The sequence below is a fragment of the Aptenodytes patagonicus genome, chromosome 7 (assembly GCF_965638725.1).
Source record: "Aptenodytes patagonicus chromosome 7, bAptPat1.pri.cur, whole genome shotgun sequence".
Classification (NCBI taxonomy): Eukaryota; Metazoa; Chordata; class Aves; order Sphenisciformes; family Spheniscidae; genus Aptenodytes; species Aptenodytes patagonicus.
In genome coordinates this window covers 37,576,711-37,596,109 of record NC_134955.1, presented here as the reverse complement: position 1 = coordinate 37,596,109, position 19,399 = coordinate 37,576,711, and the positions used below count along the sequence as shown (strand labels likewise).

The window sequence follows — 19,399 nt, the reverse complement described above, 5'->3', positions numbered from 1 at the left end:
TCTAATAGTACTGAAACTGGAAATCCCTGCAGGTCACAGGACTGAGAAGTGACGTGATCAGAGAGACACAGGGGGTTGTCCCGCGCTATTACAGGCAGTACGCAATCCCACATAGGCTACAAAGCTGTTTGCCGCTTCCAAGGTCTTCATCACAACGGCCACATCCAGCTGGAAACCCTGCATTCCTCGGGCAGGAGCAGCTGGTCATGCTCATAGCTGGTACCATCGCGTGTGTCAGTACAACGCAACCCACCTATCCCTGCTTCCCTCCGTCATTTATTAAAAATATCATAAACAGCCTGGATTTTAAGTTCAACCAGGCTCCGGGAGCTGGTCCCCGCCAGGCCCGCACCCCCGGGGCAGGGCTGAGGCCCCCCACAGTGGAAGATCAGGTCTACAGGGGCCCTGCAGTTGTGGTCTGCGCAGCCTCGGACAGAATTTCACCGTTCAAAATTCAGAGAGATCCCAGAAATACTGCAGAGGTCCAGGCCTAAAAACTTGGGTTTTTTAACCACGTCCCAGGCGAGGCGTGGGGCAGGCTGTAAGGGTCTGTGGGTGGCAGACCTGGCTCCCCAGGCACGAGACATGTCCGGAGGCCAAAAGGGCGGCTGTGGCCTCTGCTGGTCCTGTATTTCTTCCAGGTGGCTGGTACCTGATGGAGGGGGGGGTAGGTGACGGGTGAGCCGGCTGCAGCGGGCCGTGGTTTGGGGCTAAATCCGGAGCAGGGCAGCAGGGACAGCCGTAGGGCCAGGAGATAAGCCCCGCCAGGGAAGGGTGAGAGAGCTTGGACGCTCCTCACTAAGGGAGGAAAGCAAGGGCCGGCCTATACGGAAGGTCATCTCCAGCTACGTGCGACTCGGTGGCACAGGGCGGCCCTGCAGCCCCTCCGAGCGGGGGAGGCAGCCGCCGGGAGAGGGGGCGGGGGCAGCCCGGGGCCTCCCGCCGGGCCCGGGCCTGCGGCGGCAGGCGACAGCGGAACGCAGCGGCGGGCGCAGGTTGCGGAGGGCCGGTTTCAGGAGGGCACAGCGCGGCGCGGCGGGCGACGGCGAGCCGCGGTGCCGGCATGAGGGAGCTGGCGCCCGGCCTGAATATGGAGTGCGACATCTTGGACGCGCTGGAGGCCTTGGGGTAATCGCGGAGCAGCAGCGGCTCCCCCTTCGCGGGGCGAGGGCCCGAGGGGAGCCCGCCGCCGCGCAACCCGGCCGTGCGCGGAGCGGGGCCCCTTCGCCGCGGGCGGGAGGCCGGGCCGGAGGCGGGGGGCGAAGGGGAGCGGAGCGCGGCGCCGGCCGCGGCGGGGAGCCGCGGGGCGGCGGAGGGACGGGCCCCGCGTAACGGCGGGTGCCGGGGGAGGCCCGGCGGCGGCCGGGGCTGGGCCTCTTGCCTCGCCCGGGAGCGGTGTCACGGCGTCTGCGGTGGGCTTGCCCTGGTTGTCATGGGGGGAAGGCGAAGGAAGCGCGGCTGCATGGGCGTTTCTTGGGGTACAGAGGGTTTAAAAGCGGTGATGTTTAGTCATACTGGAGCGACCGCTGGGAGGCCGGGGCTGGGAGGCCGGGGCTCCCACCGGCCGGGCTCCCCGCCCGGTTCGTTCATGCCTGCCTGCCTCCGGCGAAGGCGCTTCAGATGCAACAGAGCAGAAACAATGTAAAACGTAGTTTAATTTTCAGTTATCTTATCGCCAGTACTCTAGGGCGGTGAGTTGTTAATGTTGGAAGGCAATTTGTTTGACTAAACACTTGAATTGACACTTGAATTCTTCTCTGTTTAGCCTGTATTGAGACATGAAACTGCTTTCACATGCACATGTGAGATGTGAAAATGCCTGCCTCCTATTTTCTGACAAACCATTTTGTTTATAAATTACCACTCATTTTTTGCGTGTTTAAAAAAAGTCTGAATTATTCCTTGACAAAAGTAACTTACAAAGATTAATTTCTATCAGTGTAGTTACTAACCAGCTTATAGTAAAATGATTTTAATATGTGTATATTTTATGTTAAACTTGCTTCTTACCACTAATGTTTATCTCTCCATGCAGGTACACGGGTCCCCTGTTGGAGGAGGAAGCCCTGAACAAAGCAGCAGAAAATGGATTATCTTCACCAGAATTTTTTGAGCTTTGCGTTTGGTTAGGTTCCCAAATAAAGTCACTTTGTAATATGGAAGAAAGCATCACTTCAACAGATGGTATATGAGTGTTAATTTATTAAAGCAATTTAATATTTGTTCAGTGGATTTAGACCCATATTGTTCAGCTAATAGTGAAATTACAGTGTTGAGGTTTAGAAGATAGCTGAAAGGTAGCCAAACTGAGGCTGATATTTGCCTGTATGTAGCTCTTAGATTAAGGTCCTGTCTTGTGAAGATTCTTTGAAAACAAAAGGTGCTTTGGTGGTTTTTTAGATCTACGTAAACATAAAAAGTACATTCATGCATACTATGAGTGGTTGTTACATGTAATCATATTTTGATGGCTTAAATTCCAGTGCCTGGTGTTTTCAGCTAGTTGGTCCAATGCAGTGTTCCATTCAGCACTGTGTGTAGATACGCGAGTTGCTCGTTAGCACTACCTGATTCTTTCCATTGAGTGCTGGAACTTGGATGAAATTTTGTAGCATTGCTTATGTTTTCACAAAAAAGTAGTAAAACTAAACCATTGAAAATAATGGGCTCATGACTCCTGTAACTTGTTCATCAGAAAATTAATTACATTAATACACTGTTTTGCGACATAAGCTGTTCACTTCCTAGTGATGTTCATTTGCATTCATGTCTTCAGAGACTGCTGTAGCATCACCTTCTTGTTCAAAGCACGAGCACAACATTGCTGTAGCTATTAAAGGCTTGTCTGCTTGTATGTAGGACTTCTTTAAGAAGAAAAAAAATGCTACTAGGGTGGTAGATGGTAAATCTTTGTCTGGCCTATTGAAACCTGCAATCTAAATGTCTAAGTTAAGAAAATTCAATTACAGTTTGATGTTTCTGTAAAAAGCCATTAGCTTTGCATTTATTTATTCCCATAGGTGATAAAGATATAGAGAGCTTCCAGCTTGAGATTAGTGGCTTTCTGAGAGAAATGGCTTGTCCGTATTCATCACTTATATCTGGAGACATCAAGGACAGATTAAGAGAGAAAGAAGATTGTCTTAAACTCCTCTGTAAGTTATAACCATTTTTCTCATTTATAATACAGTATTTTACGTGCATGCTCTATCGTTACTGTACAATTTACATTAAATAGTTCTTTATGTGTATTTAAGCGTATGTGTACAATCATTACAACCTAGCTGAGCATGCATCAGCTCACTTGTGCAGAAGTGGAAAATAGAAAACTATTTTAGTAGAAACTAAAATTTCTTTGTGAAGTATGGTTCAACCTACTGAGGCCTCCTGATCCCTCTCTTGATCCAGTTCCAGCTGAGCTGAAATTGAGACCTTGCTTCCTGTTTTTTTGAGAGGTTTCTGGGCAGCTTAAAAGCAAATGCTGCATGAGTTGAAGGTGCCAAAAGCAGGATTGAGAGAAGCAAAGTCTAGGTTTAAGCTGGACTTGGACAAAGGCAGCAGGAACCAGTGTGATAACATGAAACTAGCCAAGGAACTAGGGGTCTGGTGGCGGAAGTGGGTTAAGCAGTTAAATATGATGTGTAGACTGAAGATAGAAAGTCAGGGGAGAGTTAGTTCAGATAAAGAATGGCAAACTGATACTGACCTGTCCAGAAGAGAACTGAGAAAGAGTCTCCCTTTTATCATGGTCTCATTATAAATGTATGTATTGTATTTGTATATGAGAATGTGGATGCAGAAATATTCAAGTGTCTCTAAATCTGCCATTATGATGCTTTTCTCTCTAGTGTTTCTAAGTACAGAACTTCAGGCTTTAAAGATATTGCACAGCAGGAAAATTAAAGGCTCTCATTTGGAAAAGCACAATGAAATTCATCAGGAAGTGCAAGCCATTTGCGATGCACTGGGCCTGCCAAACTCCTCGTCTTCTGATATTCCTCCCTTGTTAACCAATGTGGAACAAAAGGTATGGGCTTTTATGTGTTCTCTCTATTGTTAAACTGTAAGCATTATCTCTGTAAGCATTCATCTTAGAGTTAAGGGCCCAACAGTCTAATCCTTAAAAGCCCTATCTGACAAGTGCAAAGGAATTTTTATTCTGAAAGCCAGCTTACTGTTTAAGTTAAACTGTTTTAGTTACGAGGTGAAGTATTTCAGCATTTCCCTGAGGATGCGATGTACCTGGTGAGGCATCCTTTGCCATGCAAGTTTAAGGTATGAGTTGAAGTAACGCAGTTTTCCTGTTACCCATTCAAATGTGCTGCAGCAAGCAGAAGACTTTGGGTGATAACTGATTGCGCATTTATGTACCTATAGTCATTTCTGGGATGTATGTACATTTAATACCCAAAACTTACATTTTTGCTTTTTAGTTTATGAATGTCTTAATTGTAAGTATTGATTTGTTAGTGCCATTTCCTTAGTTGCAGAAGAGGATGAAAACGCCTGAATTACCAATAGCCAGTGAATAAGCCAATGTAAACCTTATTCAACAGGATAGTTCTTTCAGTTGTGTCCCACCAGTTTCTAACTCGTTTCACTGATGTGATCCTTAATCTGACTTCTTCACTGCGGAATGTAAATAGGCTCTTGGGGTGGAATTTATCTTCTCTGTCAGGCAGCTAAAAGTTTTGCTCTTTATTTCTCCCTGGTATCTGGGGAGAGAGTGGGTGACTGATCCCCTTTAAGAATTATGGGAGATAGATGGAATGAATCTCCCTCTGCTGCGGAGTCTTTGAGTTTAATAATTTTACATGATTATGCTGCTTTTTTTTTTTTCTTCCTCCTCCTCTTCTCATCGGCCAGTGGGCAGTTGAACATTCAGAGGTTTTGGGGAGAGGGCCTGTTACTTGCATGGTTTTCTTACATCTGTACATCTTTAGTGTGACAAGATGAAACCTTTAGTGGATTCATTTATAAAAAGCAGCATCCAGGTGACGGTGAAAATGCCTGTTCCTGCACTATTAGCTGTGCTTGATCTATTTAGTTCTAATGAAATGTTTATAACCAGTCTTTCCATTAAATATTTTTGAAAGGATGAAGAAACAATTCTAGCACTGTTTTCTGAGGATTAAAATGTCAGAGTTCCAGCTAATAACTAATTGACTGAAACTTGCCTAGTACTGTTGATCTCCCTCTGTGGGTGTTAGCTGTGTTTAAATCCATGTGGGTTTGTAGGCTGCAGACATGGGCAGTGGCCTTCCTTGCTCATTTCCTTGCTTTACTTGGGTACAGATTTAGTTTCACCCCATGTTAAAGGGGTAGAACTCTAGTTCTGCAATTGCAGGGCAGCAAGACCACATCGGGTGGGCTGGTTCCTTCATGCCCACATAGAGAGCCTAGAAAATTTTCTTTGAATTATTAGATTTCTGGTATCTGCAAAAAGATAGGTTTTCAGGTCTCTCAATTCCACAGCAGTTATACCACTTGTACTCACGTCAGAGTGTAGAAAGGTAGCAAAACTAGTTCGTTCATCTTCTGTGACTCCAAATTAATAGTGTAATTTGTTCTCTGCATGTTTCATCCCTTACAAACAAAGGATTTTTTTCCTACCTCTCAGGAGATTTTGTAGAATTTCTACTATATGTTTCTTTGTCCTTCATCCCTTACTTTAATATAGGACAGGTTCAGAGTTATTCTGATACAGTACAGAATTAGACACCTACATTTGTAGATGTAGCTGTGTTAGAACGGTGATACCACCAATGGGAATTAATTGGCTTTGTAAACATATTTTCAGAGTGCCGTTTGTTACTTTTTTTTAGATTCTCGCAAAAATTCACTTGAAATGATCAATTTCTTTTTCCAAATACTTTGTTGCTCCTGATTTAATTAGGTTCTGTGTAAAATTGCACTGTTGATTTTTAGTATTATACTATATCATTTGTAATAGGAATTTATATACTAATCTAGTATTTTTATGGAATTTGCAAATCTATCTGCAGCATTTCAACATGTCTACTCTTTATCTCTGCCTAGCATCTTCAGCATTGTCAGTAGCTGTGGGAATAGTTCTGAGAATAGTTTGGCTGTGCAGCAGCAATCCACCAAAGGGACAGATCACACATTGTATTTTGGTATGGAACATTAGAACATTGGTTGTTCTTAATAACTTGTCAGTTTATTTAAAAGACTAGTATAAAGTCAGGATTGCTTTCTTCATTCAAACTGTGAGTTTTATAGTAGCTCAAACTTTGAATATGCAATGATAGGAAGTACCTTTTAAATTTGCATCTCCTGTAATAAACTGGGGTAGTGGTTATCAACATACACAAGAAAATGTGAGAGATGAATTGACAGTATTACAGCCTCCTACCACTGAATGTATTTTATTTTATTCTATAGCACTGAAAACCTAATAGTAATTTTTTAGTTGTTTTTTTAAGATGCTGTTCCCTTGTAAAGTATATTTACAAAGGGTAACTCTGGGAGGCATTCTGAAATTTACTACCAAAAACCCCATAAATTGTAAATGAACGTTGATCAAAGATTCAGAAAAGTGTATGCTGGTGTTGTGCTTTGTAACTCATGCTCACATCTGGCTTTTTTCCAGTCAAGATACTGTGAATTTCACACCTAATTACAAAGTTACATTCTAATACTGTTTATTTGAAAGACTTCTTAATACGATATTATTTGAAAGACTTCTAAATTTTTCTTGCCCACATTATTTGTTTTCTAATATGTGAAAAGTAGTTCCCTAATAGTAGAGAATGAAAAGAAACTATAAAGGGTTACTGAAGAAATTATATCAAAAGTAAGCTAAAATAACATTTAAGTGAAATATGAGAATATCTTTAAAAATATTTGGGAATACTTCCTAGACTTTACTCATATTTAAGTTAGTGTGTTGCTTTTAACTGTTAGTGTTTAATAATTTTACAGACATAATGGTGCCTGTACATTAAGTATCAATGTAGTTGCAGGGAACAAGGTGAAAGAGTCGTCCTGTTCACCAGATGTAAAGGTCAAACAAAAATGTCTTTAAAGTTAGATAAATATTGAAATTAAAATGATCTGCAGGTAAATGGAAGAGAGGCAGAGGATGGGTTAAAAATATTTTGTGCTTAAGATTTTAGGTGATCTTTCTGCAATTGTGCAGTACACCTTATGACTAATTAAGAAAATGTTCATTCCTTAAAGCGTTGATAGTTTAACTTAAATTAATAAAATTACTCCTCTCTCCAGTTCAGGTTTTTTCAAAATCTTAGAAACCCTGGAGGTGCATGCATATATGGTGGTGTTAAACATAAAAAATATTGCTCTATTTTGACAGAGGGTAAAGATAACAAATATATTGAACATGGAAGTGAAATGTGAGCTAAAAAAATTTTAAAAGGAGTATAGACTTAGACTTATAAAACAGATGAGAAATGTCATGTTCAATACATAAAGATATGCTTTATTTGGTAATAATAGAATAACTGTATATTTCTGTACAGCAGATTTTGAAGTCAATATTTTTGTCTCAAACAAATCCAATAACTGATTTGTTTCTAAACTATTTTTAGAGAGTGTGTGAGCTTCCAAAGCAATGCCATAAATATTTAATGTTACCAAGGTCACCGATTATGCAGTATGTCAAATAGTCAAATATATTAATCTCCATCTAGCTTTTAATTAATTGGTTTGCTTTTTACAGCTGAGTGTATGAGAACTTTAGGGTGATTTGCCCGTTACAATTTGTTTTACGTTTCTATGAGTATGTTTTCACTGCTCCTTTATCTGGGCCCTGCTTTTCGTATTGTTCCCACTTACACGTACAGACTTCTTTCTGGGTTGTGGTGGTGGTTTTTTTAAACTCCTGCTTATTCTTCTTAATCTAGGGCAACTGTTGTGTTCAGGAATGTGGGTTATAGTGTAGATGCTCACATCAGTTGTATTCTTGTCCTCTGGCAGACAGGTGTATGTCAAAGCTCTTGTGTTTATAGCCCTGTCATCAGTCAAGGCTGGACGATGTATTCTGCAACTGTAAGGCAGCTTAGCTTATTTCACCATTATAGTTGTAGGATATGCCCTCAGAGTCCTGCTGATGGAAGTGAGGGAGTAAAGTGGAGATTCAGTAACGTGGGTATGACTTTACAGTGTGTCACAAACATGAATGTAGACCAGTTCATCAGTGAAAAGATTCCTCCTTAAATGTTATTTGATTAATAAACCTGTCACTGGGTAAAATTACATAGCTGTTCTCTTGGAAAGAAAAGGTTGCAGAATTTTGGGGGCAGTTTCCCAGTCAATAAAGGATTGTTTCATTTAGCTGCTCTTGTTTCTTCTAGTTCTGATTTTCACTGATCCTTAATTGTTCTCTCTAAACTTCCTTTCATTTTTCAGTTTGTGGAAATTAGGAGTACGCAGTGCTGCATTAGGTCTTTTAATTGTGACCGACTTGTGATGGCAGAACGTATGGCTTTTGTATGTGGAGCCCAGTGTTGTATTTACCTCTTAGCTGCCTTTGCAGCTGCAAACTTGCAATAATTCTAATCTCTAGATAGTATTCAGCATCACTGGTTTCCAGATTTTCTTTCACTCTATAGCTATAAATTACATTGAGGATTTGTTTTGGGTTTGTTGTGGTGTTTTTTTCCAGCAGCCAGTCTCATTTTGATAGACTCTCTTCCTTTCAACTCATTAGAACCTTTGAGGTTATATTTCTGACCTTAATGGTATATGGATAGACACCTTTTGCCTAATAGAATTTTTAATTCATCTGCTCTTTATTCCTTCTTCTGTACTAATTACTGATTTCTTCATCTCTTGGTGTCATGCTGATCTTATTATGTTGTTGATTATTAACTTTAGTTTTTGATTCTTCAGACATTTGTTTAAATTCGAGCATAGTTTGTGCTTAGGTACATTTGAATTTTGAAGTAGATTGTGAGAGGCATCGTATACATGCTTCACTAAAATCAAAACAAGTTTGCTGCATTTAGAAGACAGACAAATCGGAGAACCCTCGAGGTCTTTTTGTAAAGAAAATAAAGGTTGCAAAGAAGCAAGAATTAGCAGAGAAAGAGGAGCGTAGGGGTCAGTAGGGTACATGGAACTGAACTTCGCCCCTTATTGTAACCTCTTTTTATATGGATGGAGTATAATAGCAGGGAATATTACAGTAACTAGGTAGCCACTTTTCAGATACTACTAGGCTGTCTTTTCTGCTGGAGTCAAAACACTGTTTTCCCATAATTTACTCACTGCACAGTATTTTTTACTTCAGACTTTTTCTGGGGGCATTGTGTTTTTTGACTTGCCACAGCACTGCCCAAAGGTGATGTAAAAAGAACAAAATATACATCTTGGTTTTCACACAAAATTTGAGATCAGATTCTTTCCTTGGTATATGCAAAAAAAGGAAAAGGAGATAGTTACAAAAATCCTGAAATATGAGAGTTGATTTATCAAGTATTCCTTTTCAAGTAGCTTTCTTTAATCAATTAACTAGGTGCTCTAGAATTTGATTTCTCTCTCCTAGAGTTTTTTTTCATAGTGATCACTGGAGATGATACGTCTGTGATATGTAGAGCTCAAAACTCTAACAAGATGAGCTAAGATAATACTGGAGGAGTGAGCTTTGAACCATACCTTTATGATAAATTTAATGTAAATGCTTGCGTGCCTACTTGAAGTCTTATAATCCTTGCAAATGTATCTAATGGCTGTCCTCAGCTACAGGTTTTACTGTAGATCATGTACTACCTTAATCCTTCCTTGTGATTTGTAAAAGAAAATTAACTCCAGTTTTAGTCTTGTTTGGCTCGGCTCCCCATAATTACTTACAAAAGCAAATGAGATGTAGTTCTTCTCCCCATCAGTCTGTGTGCAAAACTTTCAGGAACAATAATATGCATGCAGTCTACTCCAGCTGAAAAATCAGTTGGCCGGAAAGTTATGTATGAGTGTTGTGGGCGTCCATGATAACAGTTTTGGAAGAGCTGTGCCAAAGGAAGTTCCTTCAAGAAGAGGAGGTAGAGGTTTCTTTTAATGAGAGAGGAGAATGCAGTGGGGTTGGGAAGGCAGAAAGAGCGAGCATACCTCATCCCTGATTATTGAGGGCAAAAACTAATGGGAGAAGTATAAGCAAGGCTGATTTGGAGTGAATGCAAAAGTCTTAGATATAATGTTAAATGGAACCAATTACAGGATTAGAAGAAAATTAGTGAGAGAGAATGACTGCATACCTGTCATATCTCCTGCCTTTCTTACTAGCACCCATCACCAGATTTTCGTAGCCAAGTCTAGCATTTGGCAACAGAACTAGCTTCCAATTGTTACATTTCCTTAGTTGTAGTTACAACACTTAGTAATAACTAAAATGAATAATTTAACTAGTCCTACTACCTATATGCACTTGATAAATTTGCCATATAGATGTTGTTCTATCATAATTGGGAGGAGAAGTGGTGTGCCATAAAATATTTTTGTACAGAGGTTGGTCATGTAGTGAAAGTATTCAGGAAATCTTTTTGTAATGGATGATAAGCCAGATGATGCATATCTGTTTTTATGAGTCTGCTAAAACAAATGTGCTGTATTTGTTCTTACGAGTAGCAAATTGTGATTGCAGCAAATTGTGCTGAAATAAATGTAGATATCATTTGTGTTCTGAGGTATGTGTTTTGTTTCAGATAAAGGACATTCTCTCAAAAGTTCAAAATAACCGCGTGGGGAAATCGCTGCTAACAAAACCTCTGAATTCTGACCAAGTGGTAAAAAAAAGTCTCTCCATTTCTTTTCTGTATTTAACAGGATGGTCAAAATCAATGCATGTGGCTTCATCTAACTTTGTCCATTTTACAGGCCCTGTTCTATTGCTAAATATTAACACTAAAATGCAATTGTTAAATATTAACAATGTTAATCAGATACTTCCAGAATTAATGTTATAAAACAGACTTTGTGTTGATTCATCCACTTACTAACTTTCAAAATACTTTGAATATACATACTACTGTAGCACTACACAGATGCACCCCTAATTTTATGTAGTTTATAGTGGTCACCTGGGGATAGACAGTTGCTGAATGGGGTTTAACTTTAAATTGACTTCTATAACTTAATGAATTTGAATGTTTGGATTTTTTATTGTAACACTGCAGGAAAGATTGGAAAAAATCAATGATGCTCTTCGCAGCGAGTACGAATGTCGCCGACGTATGTTAATGAAGAGGCTAGATGTGACAGTACAGTCTTTTGGCTGGTCTGATAGAGCAAAGGTAAACTTGCTGTATTTTTTGTTTCCTGTAGGTGGGAGTCTGCTACAATTCCCCAGGTCTTCCTATCGAATATACATACATACCATGTAAATACACTTCCATTACTGTTGTCTTCTTTCCAACCAGTTTCTCATCCCGGGTTGTAACATCCAAGTCCTAGATATTGAAGAAGGGGAAGGATTTGACCAGATGGCACAGTCCATCCTTTGTGACTGTTTATAGCTTCACAATTATAAATTCTAGCATCCTCTGTTGGGGTTTCTCACTTTAGTAAGTTCACATCTCTCTTTTTTCTTTCCTATATCCACCCCCCTTCAACAAGTAAACTAGGAGGGAACCTCAGCATTTCTTATGTAGATGCAAGAGGAAGACAAACACTGGGCCTTAACGTAGATTGGGTGCAGTGACTGCCCATAAAGTCAGTGAGATTACAGTGACTGCTACTTCTCTTGGATTCAAAGCTACTGAATAAACAGATAGTCAGTTGAACAGGTTATTTGAATAGCAGCTTGTATGAGAAAAGCACACAACTACTTGTAATCCTTCAGGTGGCTAAAAATTCCAAATCACTCCTGGATTTTCTCTGCTGGTATCACTTTAATTGTGATTATTTAATTTGTACTATTTCATAGCACTCTGTGTATTAAGAAATAGTCATGATTTCACCAGTCTGATATTTCTGAGCTAGAAATATATATTGTTTCTATCCAAGAGAGTAGGGAGATAAGATACAAAAAGTTTGTAATTTGATGAATATACATGTGGGAAGCTGGAGGCAGATGTTTTCGCTCATGAGCTGCAAGATCAACTTTCCTTCCAAAGGTTTGTGTAGAAAGCTAAAGATGGATAATTCTTAAAACTTCGAAAGCTTACTGAAAGTATGGATTGTTACAAGTCTTTCTGGTGTGACAATTTGTCGTTGACATATGTAGACAGAATCGGTTTCATGAAGCTCACTAAGTATCGCTGGAAGACATGAGTCTAGATGCTGCTGTGCTGCTTTGGAATGGCTCACTAATTTCTGCAGGGGTTGTGAGTGCTTTTATGCTGCAAGAAAGGAAAAGGAGGGCATTTAGCTCACAGAAGCCAGGAGATGTCCCTACTTGTATAGCTGTACCAATACAACTATATATTTTCAAATTTAAAGTATACTTCTGAAATGTAGTTGATGTTAACTGATGACTAACTTAGGCTAAAATTTTAAGTCACTTGATACCGTTCCATTCAAACAACATGAAAAACAATGAATACACTTTCACAATAGAACAATAGTTTATAGAGATTTTTAATGATGATAAAGTAGTAAGATGATTCGTTTTCCTGTCTTATAAAGACTGTTGATGTGAAATAGTATGCAGTTACAGAAGTAACGAGGTTGCATATTCATTCAAAATTACATATGATTTTTAATCTTTTTTTCCTTATTTCTCTTGTAGAAATACTTGTTTATAACTTCTCCAAGAAGGTTTGGGAACTGAAAATGTTTTGTCACTGATATAATTTAGATACTATTTTTTTAAGCCAAGAGGCAAATTGTCCTTTTTTAATTTGTTAGCTTGCCTTTTTTCCCCACCATTAAATAGGTATTGATACCTTTCTCTGCTTTTGATGATGTGGCATTTTTTGTGGTTTGGTTTTTTTTAACTTGTTCACTCCCCAAGAGGGCTAAGTTTGCAGACTGAAGTGGATTCATAAATGGCGTAGTAATTGCCTAGCAAAACAGTCATGTAAAGGAACAGCACCTGTTGTCTGGTCCATCCAAGATAATTTTTTTTTTTTAAACTCTGAAGATCATTCTAGATGTTGCCCGAAAGTGTATTTATTTTTCTTTTTTGTTAACCAAATGAAACATCAAAGTGTGTTTGGAAAAAATCTTATTTTCTCCCCTTCTCAGTCTCAGTTTTTCATGGCTTGCACAAGGGTTTTGCTGCATTGGTACATTTTATTTTTTTTTCCACAAATTGACCTTACTTTGAAGCTGCTCTGTTTTCATCGCATTTAAATATGGCTATGTAAAGCCCTTGAGAGAGCAGTTTGGACTCTTAAATTTTAGTCTTTAGATATGTTGGAAAACATCAAAGAATCTGTTTGATGCCAGTGGATAGGCGAGTTTCTTTTGTAATGGTGCTAAATTTCAATTAGCATCAATTAAACATAATCAGCAGCATTTTCTGTACAATAGCTCCATCAATATGAAGAGAATTGGTAACAACTGGCACTATATTTTGTAAGATAACCTAGATTTTCAGGTTCAAATTGAAACTTACTGAGACAAAACGTGGTTTATGGTAAGTGTGTTTGTGTGTTTTATGCCTAGCAAGTAAGTTGTGTTTGATTTTATCATTTAGGTAAAAACAGATGACATAGCACGAATATATCAGCCCAAGCGCTATGCATTATCTCCAAAGTCAACTATTACATTAGCTCACCTTCTTGCTGCTCGAGAAGATTTATCGAAGATTGTAAGAACAAGTAGTGGATCAACACGGGAAAATACAGTCTGTGCGATCAACAAGGTATACTTTTTCTTCCTGGGATGTGATAAAAGGACATGGGAGTTTACAGACCTATCAAAAGTAATTCTGGAATTATACTCTTTGCTTAATATTTTCATTTCTTTTTGCATGATACCTGGTGCTTTAAGAAAGGAAGGTTTGCAGCATCCCAGTAAACATTGCAGCAACTTTTTTTATCTTATTACACAGTCAGTTGTGGAACAGGGTGAAACAGTAGTCTAGATGAGAAGGAGCAGTGGTGGGGGGTGTATGTGTGCGCGCATGTGTGTAAATGACCTCTTGAGTTCAGTGGAACCGCACACCTCAAGTTAAGGATACGTATAAGTCTTTCTGGTATCAGTTCCTGGGCTACCTGTTGCCAGGATTATGTTGTTCAGTTCATAAACCAGTGTCTTTAGTTTATCAGTGTATTATAAATCACAAAAGTTTCTGTGGAAGGGTCATTTTGCTGCAAAGTAAAATTACTTGGTTTGGCTACAGTAATAAATCAACATTGTACTGCTTTCTTGTGTGTGATAAAAGCTGAAGCTTGCAAGTAATGACACTAGTTTCACCATTCAAATGGTGACTAAACCTGTTCTTATTAATCCTTTATTTACAGATTTTTCTAAAGTTTTGTGCCTCATTTATATACCCTTTAATATGTTTTGATCCCAAAGAATCTGAAATTTCTTAATTATTGTAAGATCTCGGAGAAAGTTTGTTTTTTTTTCTTGAGAGGACTTTAATTGGAGTGCCTGGGACTGACCAGAGTATGTTAACATTTGTCACACAGTTTAGAAAATATGAAAACAACAACAAAAAGACCTACTTGGCTACCTCTTTGTTCTTCAACTTAATATTTTGTGTAACTTTGTCCAGTACAGTCTCCCTTTTTGTACACTGAGTAATATCCGCCAAAGTCAAGATCTCTCTTTTTTTTTTTCTTTCCTTGAAAGTGTCACTGCAGCATGTTACGTGTTTTGTCCCTTCCAGCTCTCCACTGAGTGTCAGTAGTTTCTGACCTAAGGCAAACTGGCGTTCCTTTTAGAGTTGCACATCAGTTTGCCAGTTTACGTTTTTTGCCAGCTGATTAGGTTTGAACTTGAACTTCGAAATTTAAGTAGAAAAGCTGCATCATAAGGAGTCTTTTCTGTATGAATATATATTTATCTATTCATATATATTATATATGAATTATGTATGTTGCTTATTGTAATACTAATACTTCACATGCGTGTAGTTTTCTTCATAAAGATTTCACAAAAGCAATATGAGCTAGCTAGCTGCAGTTATTTCAATTTTACAGGTGGAAAATGGGATCACTTTCAGAGTTCTGTGTTGTGGCAAGTTACAAGGACAGGAAATAGGGATTCTGCTGTCAAGCTCCACACCGAGGGGACCATATTTCCTGTAAAGAGCAGGCAGCATGCCTTTGTCCACAGGAGAAGAACCCTGTGTCCCTTCAAGTTGTTATTACTATTTTTTTTTAAACTAAAAATTACCTATTTTTTCCATATAGGTTCTGATGGGGAGAGTACCTGACCGTGGAGGCAGACCAACAGAGATTGAACCACCTCCTCCCGAAATGCCTCCTTGGCAAAAAAGACAAGAAGGTGGTGGAAGAGGTGGCTGGGGAGGTGGGGGTGGAAGGGGCAACTGGGGGGGCGGAGGGGGTAGAGGAGGAGGAGGTGGGGGTTTTGGAGGTGGGGGTTTCAGAGGTGGTGGACGAGGTGGAGGTGGCTTCCAAGGTGGCAGGGGAGATTATGGTGGCAGGGGAGATTATGGTGGCAGGGGAGGCTATGGTGGCAGGGGAGGCTATGGTGATCCATACGGTGGAAGAGGAGGGGGAGGATACCGAAGATACTAAAATATTGTAAATATTAACAGAGTAACTGGCAAAATATAGTGGTGGTGTTTACTGGTATCAGGAATTTAGATATGTTAACTGGGTTTAGGTTAGAATTAAGTATCATCATATGAATCATTGCATTAGACCAACTGATGTTGTCATTGAATTCTTTTAGTTAACTTAACAGAACTTTTGTACTAAAGTGTGATGACTAAAGTCCTTGTTTTTCGTACTGCTCATATGGTGTTTTTTAATATGTCATTTTATTTAAAATAAGCCTCAGAAAACTGAATAAAACCCTTTCTAAACAAACAAAAAAAAATGTTATTTGATGTTCAGCCCTCTAATTATTGCATGTTGCATGTCCAGTCCCCTGCTCCAAAATGCTGTGTAGAAAAAACAAAATAGGCCTAAGAACCGGATGGAAACACTTTTAAAAGACTCTAGAATGCTGCTTTCAGGCTTTTTCTCTTCATCTGGTTTTCATGTGGGATGTGTAAACACATTTTAATGTCAAATGTTAAAATCTTTAAGGCTTTGGTCAAAACTATTCAGTTAGTTAGGTTTCTTATTCTTCCAGAACTTTACATAAAAGTAACATTCTGAATTAATACTCTCAGAAACTAATAAAATCAGGTTGTTTTGTGTGTTCATAAATATATCGGAGACTATTTGAAGGTCAGAGCCTATACCATAAAGTCAGAATCATGGTGAGTTTTGATAGTCTCTATTTTCATTTTACCTGTTTTCCATTTTTTTGGTGTTTCATAAAAATACGTTAAGATCAGACTGGGCAGGAAATTTCTGCAGCCATCATCTCTGGTGAGAATTCATTTATATATTCCTTCTGAATCAGCCTTGAGACATAAAGGTTGAATAAGCTGAGCTTCTTGAGAAAGAACATACCATTTCTTTTTTTCCCCCCTTTTTTTTTTTTTCCTCCCCTGCCTGCTCCATGTTTGGGAATCGCCAGCTGCCCAGCTAATAAGACATCTCATACAGCAGTTGCCCTTCCTCAGTGACTCCTCTCTCTCTCTTACTCTGCCAACCAATTGGTCTGATAACCTAAAAGAAACTCTGTTTTGATACGGTATGGGTGCCTTCTCCTTCACAGACAGTGTTACTCTAGAAGAAGGAGTTAGCTTTCATACAATTATGGCTGTAAATACATCTAGACAAGAATTAAATTTAGAGTTGTCAGTTAAAGAAAGAGGACAGTTTCTGTTGTCCAGCGTCTTTTAGGTCTCCTCCCCTGCTGTGAGGCCACTCCCGAGTACAGAGGTGGAACAGGGAGATGACACCCAAGTGTATGCTCATGACAGTATTTATCAGGGTCAGGTTACTACAGAGAGATTCGGGAAGGCATCTGATAAACCTGGGCGTGTCTGTTGATTGCATAGCGCAGAAAACTTGAAGCACTTTAAGCATGTAGCTGTAGGCTTAACTGCAGGTTGAACTTTAGGGTTTGATTTTGTTTTTATGATGTTCCACAGTTATGAGTTCTTTCTGCACAAATTTCCTATTGGTGTCCATATTTGGTACGCTTTAAAGGTGTTCTTTTACCTTCAGGAACACGTGCATCATGTCCTGTTTTGTAGGCAGCTTTATGCATGAATGTAAAGCTCTGTTCAAAATTAAATTATTATAATCTCTTTCAAAAGCCTGTGTCAGATTTTATTAATTAGCCATCACCAAGCTTTTCACTTGAAATTTTAATCCAGATAAACTCCAAAAGTTTCTCTTCTGTTATTTCCTCTCTGATCATAGCCCGCTTGAGAATGCTGCTTGTGAGGTGATCGGTATGGCCTTACCCATACTTTAGGGTCCCAGCAGGTGCCTAACAAAAAAGGGCAGGAGTTTTCCTTGCTTGAACATGTTAGCTTGGATGTGAATTCTTGAAATAATGGCTTAACTTCACCCAACTGCTAGCAATATAGTTCCTTTGCCAATTTTTTTCTATGCTCCTTTCTGGCCTAAGCCATTGTCAGCCTCTGCAGTCATTATGGAGAGACCCTCATGGGTCACGTGGGAGCGTAGTACTGGTTTTCTTGCTGTTGAGCTTGGTTTTTGCCTAACGCTCTGGAATAGCTCACAAATTGACAACATACCAGGTGAGGCTGCTGGCCTTGGAGGTGAAGTGTTGGTCAGCAAAGACATGGAGAGAGTAGTTTTTAACAACCAAAGCCTTAATATAAAATTCTGTTTGCTCATCCCAATGTTACTTTTTGCTACAAGTAATTCCTGAACAGGAGTCAAGCATTTAGCTTCACCAAGGAAATATTCACCTAGGAGAATCAAATGGCTTGTCCATGCGTAACGGTTTCATCAGTCTTAAGATGTGAAGTTGCACTGGTTTAGTTGAACTGTTGTACCTGTGTATGTGGGTGTGCCGTGGTGCTTTTACACTCATCAGCTTACCCTGATGTTCCAGACAGGACAGTCTGGAATGAAGTGAACCAGCTATGTGCCCACATGCAATTCTAACAGTTAAATTGTTTCAGTATCATACTTCAATTATATTTATGTAGACCATGTAAAAGATGGAAATTTAAATAGGTTGGAGATTTTGGTTTTTAATCTGGCCATTTCAGTTTTTCTTAACTAATTCCAAAACATGAAGCCAGTAGTTGAAAACTGAAGTAAGCACCACCACATTTCATAGAGGTATCCTTTTCTGTCCTGTTGACAATGTATGCTTTTAATTTATCAAAAGATGCAATAATACCGTGAAAATAATTGATTTAAACCTCTTCTCAAATTTTGTATGTTTGTCTTGAAAAAAAGTATTTTCAAAAACTCTGTTGTAAGTAAAAGATTTTCATATATATGTTTGTGAGCATTTTTGTGTTTATTCACACTTAGTCAATATCTACCTGAAAATATTGTTTTGTTTGATGAAGAATTGAAAAATAGGTTGGGGTTTTTTTTTCTGGATTTGAGAGAGACACTTTTGTTAACAGCTGTAAACACTGAGGAATAAAGTACTGTACTTGAAGTTATTTGCATCACTTGTGTAGTGTGATTTGGATCCACTATCCTATGTTCTTCCTGTGTTTGTAAAGAGGAATTCCTGCTGGTGATTTACAATAGTGATGGAACTTACTTTTTCTGATAATGAAAGATAACAGACACATTTTGACCAAAATGGAGAAGGCTGTAGATAACAATATAGGAAAATTTCAAAAGACAGGGGCATGTCACAAATAAATATATCCCTATTACATTGTCTGGGATTACTAAGGAATCTCAGTAAAGTTTTTTCTTAGTAAAAAAAAAAAATTATGTAGGTCAATGTGATCATTACTTCTGTCTTTATGTAAACCAAGGAACTATCCTCCAATTACTTCTGAAGTTTTCTTTATTTAATTTCTGTAAATTATGAAGTAAAACACAACTTGTTTTGTACATGCAAGACTGTAGAGCAGATTTGCCCATATAAATAGGAATTGTGTTTTCAGTAGTTCGTCTGCACTCCTTGTCTCCTTCCCTCACCTCCCTCAGATGACTGAAGCTAACTAACTGAACGAACGTTCATGACCCCATATAAAAACATATTTGAGATAAGGTATTTTGAACTTTCCTACAAGGTAAAGAATAGCGAGTCTTCAGGGTGCTACAATGCTGCCTGTGTCATAGCCAGCATTAGCAGACGCCACGGAAGCCTTGTTTAAACTTGGCTATCATGCTGTGAAGTCTTTTCAGAATTAGCATTCTCAACAAAAGTGAGAGAGTGTGCTAATGAAGAATTGCGCTTTGTAATACTTGGAATAGTGAGTAGCAAA

General features: G+C 39.1%; 1 protein-coding gene across 1 annotated transcript; it reads left to right on the top strand.

The window, feature by feature from the left end:
• The first annotated feature begins 989 nt into the window (after positions 1 to 989).
• FAM98B (family with sequence similarity 98 member B) lies at positions 990 to 18,622 on the top strand. The gene is made up of 8 exons (XM_076344921.1): positions 990 to 1,128; positions 2,036 to 2,184; positions 3,021 to 3,155; positions 3,849 to 4,027; positions 10,683 to 10,763; positions 11,154 to 11,270; positions 13,619 to 13,786; positions 15,288 to 18,622. Exons 1-8 carry the CDS (start codon positions 1,064 to 1,066, stop codon positions 15,633 to 15,635), a joined length of 1,242 nt encoding a protein of 413 aa, XP_076201036.1. The 5' UTR covers positions 990 to 1,063; the 3' UTR covers positions 15,636 to 18,622.
• The last annotated feature ends 777 nt before the right edge of the window (positions 18,623 to 19,399 follow it).